Genomic DNA, 10,256 nt, shown 5'->3' with positions numbered 1-10,256 from the left:
GAGAATGAGAATAGGTTTGGATGTGTCAGAGAAGGAGGAAAAGAAGCAAGGAGGGCTGAGTTCCTTGGGGTCAGAGATGGTACCTGTGGCTGAGGTCCCCAGTGACCCCCTGCTTCTGGGACACTGCTTGGGAGCTCAGCATGTTTTGCGGCACAATATTCAGTGAGGTCCCTCCAGCCTCACTTCCCATTTACGAAAGGCTTCATATTTCAACTTCTGGATTTGTCTCCTAAGTGACATTAACAGCGTATTGTGTGCGTTGGAAGGGTGAATTCCTTGCATATAAACATTTAACATACACCGCCCTCTCGGTAACTGGAATTTGGTATTTTCTCTTTCCTCTTTCCTTTTCTTTCTATCTCTACCAACCTATTTTTTTTCTTTTTGAGATATAATTCACATACCATAGAATTCACCACCCAAAGAACCGCACGCCCAGTCACTTCGCATCCCTCCCCTCCCCCAACGCCCAGTCTCTGACAACCACTAGTCTACTTTCTGTCGCTATGCATTAGCCTATTCTGGACTTTTCATGGAAATGGATCATGCATTCCGTGGACCGGCCACATTTTAAAGGCTCAGCCCCACAATGGCTAGTGGCCAGGGGATTGGACGGCGCGGACTGGGTGTGCGCGGGGCACCCAAGGGCTCCGGAGCATCTGGGAAGACAGGTGCTGGTGGCGGAGGCGGCGCGGAGGGCAGGGCCGGCGGGCGGGCGTGGCCCGGGGAGCGGGCGCCGCGGTTGGTGGCGGGCGCCCCCCGCGCGGGCATGGCGGGCTGGTGGCCGGCGCTGCTGCGCGCGGCCCGGCGCTACCCGTGGCCCACGAACGTGCTGCTCTACGCAGCGCTCTTCTCCGCCGGCGACGCGCTGCAGCAGCGGCTGCGGGGCGGTCCGGCGGACTGGCAGCAGACGCGGCGCGTGGCCACCGTGGCCGTGACCTTCCACGCCAACTTCAACTACGTGTGGCTGCGTCTGCTGGAGCGCGCGCTGCCCGGCCGTGCGCCGCGCACCGTGCTGGCCAAGGTGCTGTGCGACCAGGCGATCGGCGGGCCCGTGGCCGTCTCGGCCTTTTATGCCGGTGAGGGACCGGGGCGGGGAGCAGGGGCCAGGGCGAGATCCGCAGAGGGGGCCAAAGAATCCAAAAGGATCCAAGGTTGGGGGTGGGTGGCACTGGAGGCCGGGGCTGACGGCTCCCGGGGCTGGGGGCTGCAGGAGGCAGGGATGGAGCGGGACCCCGACCAGGGCTGGAAGCCATGGGGTGGGGATGGGGGCAGGATTTCAGGGGGTCTCCTGAGAGGGCCAGGGTCGAAGTGCCAGAGCTGAGAAGTCTGGGAACCGAAGATTAAGTGGGAGAAGCTGGAAAGGGGGGGGATGTGAAGGGGCCAGGGGCCAGGATCTCAGTTGGGACGCCGGGGTTGAGTACAGTCAGTGGCTGGAGGTTTCAGGGGGGGCCTGGGGCATCGGCTGGAACTAGAGGGAGGCAGGACTGGGGGTCCATTTCCCCCATGGAAAAGGTCCACATGAGTGTCGAGGCGATCACAGCCCGTGGGCGTGGCGTCTGCCACCCCTATAACGCAGTTGTGGGACCGGGCTGTGGTGGGACCGGGCTGCCTGCTCCCGGGAAAATCCCCGCCTGGAGCTATGGGCCTCCGGACCACTGGCAGACACTCCTTTCCGACACACCAACCAAATGCGACGGGCCGTGGGACCATGGGAGCAGACCCGCTGGAACCTGAGGTAGGAACAATTTCCCCCAGAAACTTCGTGCTCAAGGCCTTAGTCCTGCTTCGGTAATGAGATTTTCCTTTGGGGTTCCCGTCCCTCTGTGAAAAGCCAAGAAAATGTGAGTGGACCTTGGACCCTGCCTTGGAGAACTCTGCCTGTGAAAGTCGTGGGAGGTCCCTCCTCAGAAAATCGGCCCTTAAGGCCGGACTTTAGGAATCTTCCTTAGGGCCTTAAATACCAAAAACAATGGGAGGGACTCTGTAGCCTCCACCCTCCTAGCAGTTTCCATAGCCTGTGAGGGAGAAAGGGTGGGGGACCATTACCAATTCCCCAAGAAAATCCAGGGGTCCTGGGCCGGGCATTTAGGGATAGAGGAGGTCTAGAGAAGACCCAAGAAGGTCTTTTTTTCAGTGGCTGCCGGTGCCTTCTAAACCAGGTCAGGGGGGGTCACGTCAGCGCCTTGAACCTTCGCTGCCCTCTGGATCTTATTTTGGAAGGCCAGATCCGGTTCCTTTCCTCACAAAGCCCACAGGAGGCACGAAGGACCTGGTTGCCTGTTGTAGCCTCAGCCAACTGCAGGGCCAGTGGGGTCAGGGAAATAAAGGACCTGGGGAACCGGCTGCTGGGTGCCCGGCCCCAAGGTGTGACTTCCAGGCCACATCTGCAAAGGGGCTCCTCAGGTCCATTAAGGCAATTGCCTTGAACCCCGGTGAAGGGGTTGGGACCTAGGGGCTGGGCTTTGGGGACCGTGTTTCCATTTACTCCTCCAACAACCCAGTGAGGCAGATCCTCTTTGTTATTCCCGTGTTACAGATAATGAAACTGAGTCTCAAAGGAGGTTAAGTGACTCGCCTGAAGACAACATAACCCATGCCAGGTTCTTAATCTTGAGTGTTGTCCTTTTGTCTGAAGCCAGAAAGGGGCTGCTGCAGAAACGAGGCCCCGGGGGGCCTGTGATTTAAGCCTGAGGCTCCTGACATGGATTCCGACCCAGATGGCTGCTTTGTTTTGCTTTTTAGATTTCTGGCCCAATTTCCCTCTCCCCGTGTGAAAATGAAGGGGGGCGGGTTGGGTTGGATGTTTGTTCAAGGCATTTCCAACTTAGAAATTGCATATATCAGATGATCCTTTGTGCTGGGGACACCTTGGGGAGCTCAGATTATGATGGAGAGGTCTGGCTCGGAATCCACACCTCGGTTGGACTTGGTCCGATATTAACCTCCCTCATTTCCGCCTCTGTAACTCCCAACCTCAGGGGAGTGTTTGGGTTGGGGGGGCGGAGGACTCGGGTGTCCAATGAAATAAGGCACATAAAGTGCTTAGCGCTTAATTAGTGCTTGGTAAGTGGCACCCGAAATTACCAATATGCGCCTGGGTATTCTTGTAAATCCTGTTCTAAGAATCCCTTGCAACTGACTAAAAAACCCTCTTATTTTCCCTTCCTCCTAATCGGATTTGAAGGAGACTTTTTAAAGCCCTTTTATTTTTACTCCTTCCTAAAATAGGAGGATTTTGTCTCTGCTCCCTGAATTTCCTTTCAGGGTTGGTGAACATACGAAGTTTTCAGAGTGTTTTTAGAAAGCCTGAATTGGTGTTCTGCTTTCAAATTCTGATTGGAATAATTCTGATTAGAATGCTGATGGGAACTTGGTAGTTGCCAGAATACCCAGGGTCCATCAGCCTTTTTCTTTTTAAAAAGAAGGAAATTAAATTTTTTTAAATTTTATTTAGTTAGTTATTTAAAGATTTTATTTATTCATTTGAGAGAGAGCGAGTTCGAGCTAGAGCACAGGCCAGGGGGAGGGGCAGAGGGAGAGGGAGAAGCAGACTCCCCACTGAGCGGGGAGCCCAGATGTGGTGGGACTCGATCCCAGGACCCTGGATCATGATCTGAGCCGAAGGCAGTTGCTTAACCAGCTGAGCCATCCAGGCACCCCTAAATTTTTAAGATTTTTAAACATTTTACAAAAAGTTTGGAAGGCAGAGAAGAAAAGTCACTGATTGTCCTGCTCTCTGAACACTGTGAATTCTCTTACAATTTATATATATATAATACAATTTATTATATGTACATATCTTTCTGCTGTCACTTTTATACTGCTATTTTCACTTCATATTTATCATTCCTTTAAGATTTATCTAGTTTTTTTTTAATTCTATTTATTTTTAAAAAAGATTTATCTAGTTTTAGAATGGAAGTCATGTTTTCACTGTTAGGTTGGAAGGGACATAATGAACGAGAGTTACTGGTGGGTACTCTGCATATTAGAAGAGAAAACTTGAACTGTTATACAGTTTTCTTCCTACTGAATCTTGCAAAATTCCTGTGGTGTGTGTTTTTACAAATAGGTATGAGTATTCTCCAGGAAAAGGATGACATATTTTTGGACCTGAAACAGAAATTTTGGAATACGTACAAGGTAAGACAGAGTTTTGAAAAGGTAACCAAGATCTTTTAGTATATTTGTAACATTAAATACATTTTAAGAAAACTATTCTTATGTTAGGGCTCCAGTTGATTGGCACAAGGTATAGTATTTTTTTTTTAAAGATTTTATTTATTTATTTGACAGAGAGAGACACAGCGAGAGAGGGAACACAAGCAGGGAGAGTGGGAGAGGGAGAAGCAGGCTTCCGGCTGAGCAGGGAGCCCGATGCGGGGCTTGATCCCAGGACCCTGGGACCAGGGCCTGAGCTGAAGTTAGCCGCTTAGCGACTGAGCCACCCAGGCGCCCCAAGGCTATAGTATTTTGACGGAGAGATCTTAAATTTGTTTCGAAAGAGAAATGAGAAGCAGCTTTAAGAGCGTCTATACATTAGGAGCGTCTATACATGAGTGTCTGAGTTTTAGTCAATGTTTGCAATGATTCCTGTTTTTTTAAATTTACTCTTATTAGTGATTACAGTTTATTTAGTGAATTTTGGAGCCAAAGAGGTTATTGCAAAATAGGAAAAGTAGAATGTTGAGTGATGAATGGAATCGCTCTGGAGCCAATGTTCCCAGGTGTACATTCTGCTGAGTCCTTGTGAAGGATAATGTTTCCCAAGATTATGTCCAGGCTTAAAGTAAGTCACCTGTTGTACTGTTTGCTCAATGCAAATATACACACCCCAGTCCAACAAATATTTGTTAGCTTATTCAATGAAGATTTATTGAGCAGTATCCATAAAGCCTGGCAAAATCAGGGGTGCTTTCCATTTCTGGCCTAGAGGATGCTTGATTTTACTAATCCCAATGAAGTGACTTTTCAGGATTGCCGAATATACACAGACTGGCCTTGGGCTTCACATGTACTTAATTCCCTATCAGAAGCAGTGCCAAGCCACGCCGGCTATTGCCCATACTGTTTCTGGCATTTTCTATTGAGTGACACTGAGCCCCAGAATCAGCATTGCCCAGTTGATGGTTGGAGGCAGATAATAGGGAGTGTGGAAGCCACATGCTAGGGACAGTCCTTCTTCCTTTTAAGGGAAAAGAGTATTCAGAACTTGTTACTTCTCTTGGGGCAGAAATTGTGAGCCCGTTGCGACATCCAAATGGAATTTTTGTCTACTTTATTTTGGAAAAAGGAATAAGTTTTCCCATTATGTCATGGATCCTATGGAGGTGTAGACATTTAACATTTAAAAAAAGAGCATGCGAGCAGAATTGGGGAAGAAAGGGGCTTTAAGCAGGGACTTGCAGATGCTTCATATTCTCCTCCCTTAATGAAGACACACAGGCCACCTTTGTTGGGTGTTGAACGCATGCCAAGGATCCTGAACGTCAGTAATAGTGCCAGGAGAAACCAGCTGGAGAGTTATTATAACCAGGTTCACATAAGAAACAGGGAATGGGAATAGGAATGATTGGAGAGCTATTTAGGAGGTAGAATTGGTAGCTCTGGGTGAATGATTGGTGATCGGGGTAATGGGCAAGGACACATCTAGGATGACCCACAGGTTTCTGGTTTGAGTAACTGCATGAGTGGTGGCCCAGCACTTGAGATACAACATAGCGAGCCAATTGGAAAAAAAAAAGGTAGATGAGTTCAGTTTGAGAAATGTTGAATTCTAGAAACCTTTAGAATATCCAAAGGGAGGGGAACCTGGGTGGTGCAGTCGGTTAAGCATCTACCTTTGGCTTGGGTCATGTTCCCAGGGTCCTGGGATCGAGCCTGGCATTGGGCTCCCTGCTCAGCAGAGAGTCTGCTTATCCCTTTCCCTCTGCCCCTCCCCCCTTCTTGTGCTCTCTCTTGCTCTCTTTTTCTCTCAAATAAATAAATAAAATCTTAAAAAAAAATAGAAGATCCAAAGGGAGATTTCCAAGTGCACAGAGGAGAGCCCAGAGCTAGGGATATTAGATATGGAATAAACTGGGTTAAAACCAGGTTCTTGAGTCAACTTCATCAATGAAACCAAGAGCACAAATGGTAGGGGTCCAAAAACAAGAAGCAGCCAAAAAGAATCTGTCACAAAAGGCTTTCTTGTAGCCCAAAGGATTTGTAAGAGTAGAATAGCTTTTTTTTTTCCTTAGAAACTTCACTCAATATATGTCTTTAAGAAGCCAGAAATTTTGTAAATTTCCTATGCCTAGAAAATGGGGTCCTTCAGTTCCCCCCCCACCCCCCAATCCAACTTCTTTGGATGATGGTAGAAAGGAGGTGCCTAGTTTACTTGTTGTTGACATGTAGGTACTATTTGAGTCTTTGATTGGTTTGTTTTTGTGCAGAAGGCATGCAATTTCTGTCTCTTTCCACCAGCTCTTTCCCCAGTAGGGGGGCTCAGGTATGTTACCTCTTAGAAATTTATCTGATAATTACATTCATGTCTTTTATAGTTTTTGAAAACTTTAATTTGGAAATAATTTCAAACTGACGGAAAAGTAACAAGAATAATTAAAAGAATACCCTTTACCCATAGTCACCCATAGTTAATATTTTGCCCGTTTGTTTTATTATTTCCTGACTTGATCTGTCTATATCCATCCATCTTTCTGTTTCTTTGAAGCATTTGAGAGTAAGTTGCACAATTACCCTTTACCCTTAGATACTTAAGTATCTATTTTCTAAGGATAAATAAGTTATTTTATGTAACTACAGCAGAGTTAGCAACTTCAATACATTTAACAATGGTAATGAGCCTTTCAGCTCATCCACCATCCTTCTGCCATGTTTGTCAATCGACTCTCTGATGGTCTTTATAGCATTTCTGTTCCTTTTAGTATAGGATCCAGTCTAGGGTCAGGTAGTGCATTTAATTGTCATGTCTCTTTAGTCTCCATTAATTGGGAACTTTTTCTCAGCCTTCTTTTACCTATTACAACACTAATATTTTTTTATTTAAATATTTTTAAAATAATTTTATTTATGTTTGAGAGAGACAGAATGACAGAGAGAGAATGAGAGGGGTGAGGGTCAGAGGGAGAAGCAGACTCCCGGCTAAGCAGGGAGCCCGATGTGGAACTTGATCCTGGGACTCAGGATCATGACCTGAGCCAAAGGCAGTCCCTTAACCAACTGAGCCACCCAGGTGCCCCAACACTAATATTTTTGAAGAATACAGTTCTGTTCTCCCTCCCCCAAACAACAACAACAACAACAACAAAGCATTCCCTTTTTTGGGGGCATTTTGTAATCCATAAGAATGTCAGCTAAACTTATTCTATAGCAAGAAATAGTAGAATATATTATTCGCCTTAAATCTTTTTTTAATAAAAAAAATCAAACATTTTAGATAAAATTAGAGTCACCTCTGGCTCATTGCTTGAAATAGTAGAAGATATTATTATTACTTTTTAAGAAGATTTTATTTATTTATTTGAGGGGGGAAACAAGCAGGGAGGGGGGGGCAGAGGGAGAGGGAGAAGCAGACTCACTGCTGAGCAGGGAGCCCTACAACCATGCAGGGCTTGATCCCAGAACCCTGGGATCATGACCCGAGCCAAAGGCAGTTAACTGATGAGCCACCCGGACACCCCCAGCAGAACATATTATTAACAAATCATTCCACGAAGAATGATAAATTTAAAACTTTACTGATGATCCTTTTATAGATATATTCCCGTAACTTTTGCTTGGGCTAACAGGAAAACCACAGTGTACGCATAGATGCTGTTATTTTGAAAGCAGCTGTTTAACAGAAATGGTGCTGATTCTGGTCGCCTTTTCATTCCGGACCTGTAATATGACTACTATAATCGCCTCGCACCTCAAAGCTCCTTGCACTGCTCCCACCCTCTTCTGTTGGAGAGACTTTAAGGAGTCTGATTTAATCGGCTTAGTCTGAAATACAATCCCACCTCTGCATTCTATCTGCCTGGTATTTCTTAATCTTTGGGATTGTTTCTGTGTGTGTGATTAAAAGGCATTCTAGGGGCGCCTGGGTGGCTCAGTTGGTTAAGCGACTGCCTCAGCTCAGGTCATGATCTCAGGTTCCTGGATCGAGCCCTGCGTCGGGCTCCCTGCTCCGCGGGAAGCCTGCTTCTCCCTCTCCCTCTCCCCCTGCTTGTGTTCCCTCTCTCGCTGTGTCTGTCAAATAAATAAATAAAATCTTAAAAAAAAATAAAAGGCATTCTAATCGAGTTTTTCTGTATTCCAGAGCGGTCTGATGTACTGGCCTTTTGTGCAGGTGAGTTTCTAACTACTCAGAATGCTAATTGATGGCTGTGGTTGGCATGCAACCCTAGCGCACTCTCTCTTTCTGTTACAGCTGACCAACTTCGGCCTGGTTCCTGTTCACTGGAGGACAGCTTACACTGGACTCTGTGGTTTTCTGTGGGCCACCTTCCTTTGCTTTTCACAACAGAGTGGCGATGGCACATTCAAGTCGGCTTTTGCCTTCCTTCATGTAAACGAGGCCAGTGTGCTTGAAAGGCCCCCCAAGAAATGAGAAGCCAAGGACTCCCTGACAATGACAATTTTCTTTTTCTTTCTTTCTTCTTTTTTTTAATGCAGTGGATTGCTTTGCCAATAAGAGAGTCTATTTATCAGTTATGTGCTTCATTTTGGAGAAGGACTCTTGCATAGACTCTGTTGTTTCATTATCTAGGAATACTTAAAATTTTATCCAGACCTTTTTTTCCCCCCATTCTGGCCTGAAAGTCTCACTTCTCTAATATTTTTACTCCTCTAATTCTTTGGTTAATACTGGTAACAGCGACATCATGGCATTTTGCAGTAATTCTGATTTCTATGCTGATATTTTAATGCCGGTTGATTTAAAGAACCTGTTTTGATCATTTACATTTCACATCTAAAATCTCAGGTTATCCCCCCAAACACTTTTCGGTCAGCTTAACTTTTATACCAAAAGTAGTTCTTAGAGTAAATTTCTATTTACATAGAGCTCAATCGAGAAGATTGAATACCGAATTTTTTTTCTCGAAATACTTTATATAATAATTTATTGTGACACTGACACTTGGTTCCGTAAGTACATTTTATGCCCGTCAAAAAAATAATCGTATCTGATTGGCGTTTCCTGTATGGAATGTATTTTGCAGATATCTTCTACTTTTGTAATTTCGAAGTTAAGCACTTTTTAGTTAACATGTTCTAGTTTTGCGCCTATTCAGTTGACTGAAGGACCCCATTTTCTAGACATAGGAAATTTACAAAATTTCTGCCTTAAGACATATATTGAGTGAAGTTTCTAAGAAAATGAACAATTTATCTTCCTCCGGAAGGAAAAACTCTGTTCCTTAGATTTACGGGGAAAAGAGCCCAAATTTCACACTGAGGTTATATTTTTAAAAATCAGTGCTATCCAAGGTTGCCCGGGTGGCTCAGTTGTTTGGGCATCTGATTCTTGATCTTGGCTCAGGTCTTGATCGCCTGGTCATGAGTTTGAGCCCCGAGTTGGGCCCCACGATGGGCACAGAGCCTACTTAAAAAAAAAAAAAATCAATGCTTTCCAGTAAATCTTTATCAGTAATCTTTAAGCTAGACATGAGAAACTTGATCCAGACTTTTCAGATTCACTCAGTTTGTCTAACCTCAAAACCAGGGGTTCTAAAAATGATATGACTATCTCAAGAGGTTTCAGCAAACTTCACCTAAGAATTGTACCATCATGCTACTGCTTCCAGTGGAGTATTGTACAAATTTTAAGATGCGAAGCACTGAAATGTTAATAATACATTCATCTTGTGCATTTGTATTTAAGATTAAGAATGTATCCTTAAATTTTTTATGCACATAATTCATAATATAAATTTATGTAGCTAATAAGTATATAATGTCTAAGTATGTGATTTATTTGAATTTAATCGGTATTAAAATATCTTACATTATTGGGAATAGGAAATTTCTAGATAGCTTCTAAAATAATTTGTTACCTACATTGTTTTGAAAGTCGCTAATGCAACATAAAAGCTTTTTCATAATACCTACGACAAATTTTGTCAGGCGCCTGGGTGGCTCAGTTGGTTAAGCGACTGCCTTCGGCTCAGGTCATGATCCTGGAGTCCCGGGATCGAGTCCCACATCGGGCTCCCTGCTCAGCAGGGAGTCTGCTTCTCCCTCTGACCCTCTTCCCTCTCGTGCTCTCT

General features: G+C 45.2%; 1 protein-coding gene across 2 annotated transcripts; it reads left to right on the top strand.

Annotated features, from left to right (window-relative positions):
* The first annotated feature begins 768 nt into the window (after positions 1-768).
* MPV17L (MPV17 mitochondrial inner membrane protein like) lies at positions 769-9,998 on the top strand. 2 transcript variants are annotated; one of them, XM_025855498.2, is made up of 4 exons: positions 769-1,079; positions 4,076-4,146; positions 8,306-8,335; positions 8,417-9,998. In XM_025855498.2, the coding sequence occupies exons 1-4, from the start codon at positions 770-772 to the stop codon at positions 8,594-8,596; spliced, it is 591 nt and encodes a 196-aa protein (XP_025711283.1). In that variant the 5' UTR covers position 769; the 3' UTR covers positions 8,597-9,998. The 2 variants fall into 2 exon arrangements, with proteins under 2 accessions (XP_025711283.1, XP_073755565.1); XM_073899464.1 differs by lacking the exon at positions 4,076-4,146.
* Positions 9,999-10,256: the final 258 nt, after the last annotated feature.

The sequence above is a fragment of the Callorhinus ursinus genome, unplaced genomic scaffold (assembly GCF_003265705.2).
Source record: "Callorhinus ursinus isolate GAN/ISIS: 27379988/994484 unplaced genomic scaffold, GSC_fseal_2.0 scaffold13, whole genome shotgun sequence".
NCBI classification, from domain to species: Eukaryota; Metazoa; Chordata; class Mammalia; order Carnivora; family Otariidae; genus Callorhinus; species Callorhinus ursinus.
The sequence above is the reverse complement of the archived record's forward strand: the minus strand, read 5'-3'. Positions and strand labels throughout refer to the sequence as shown.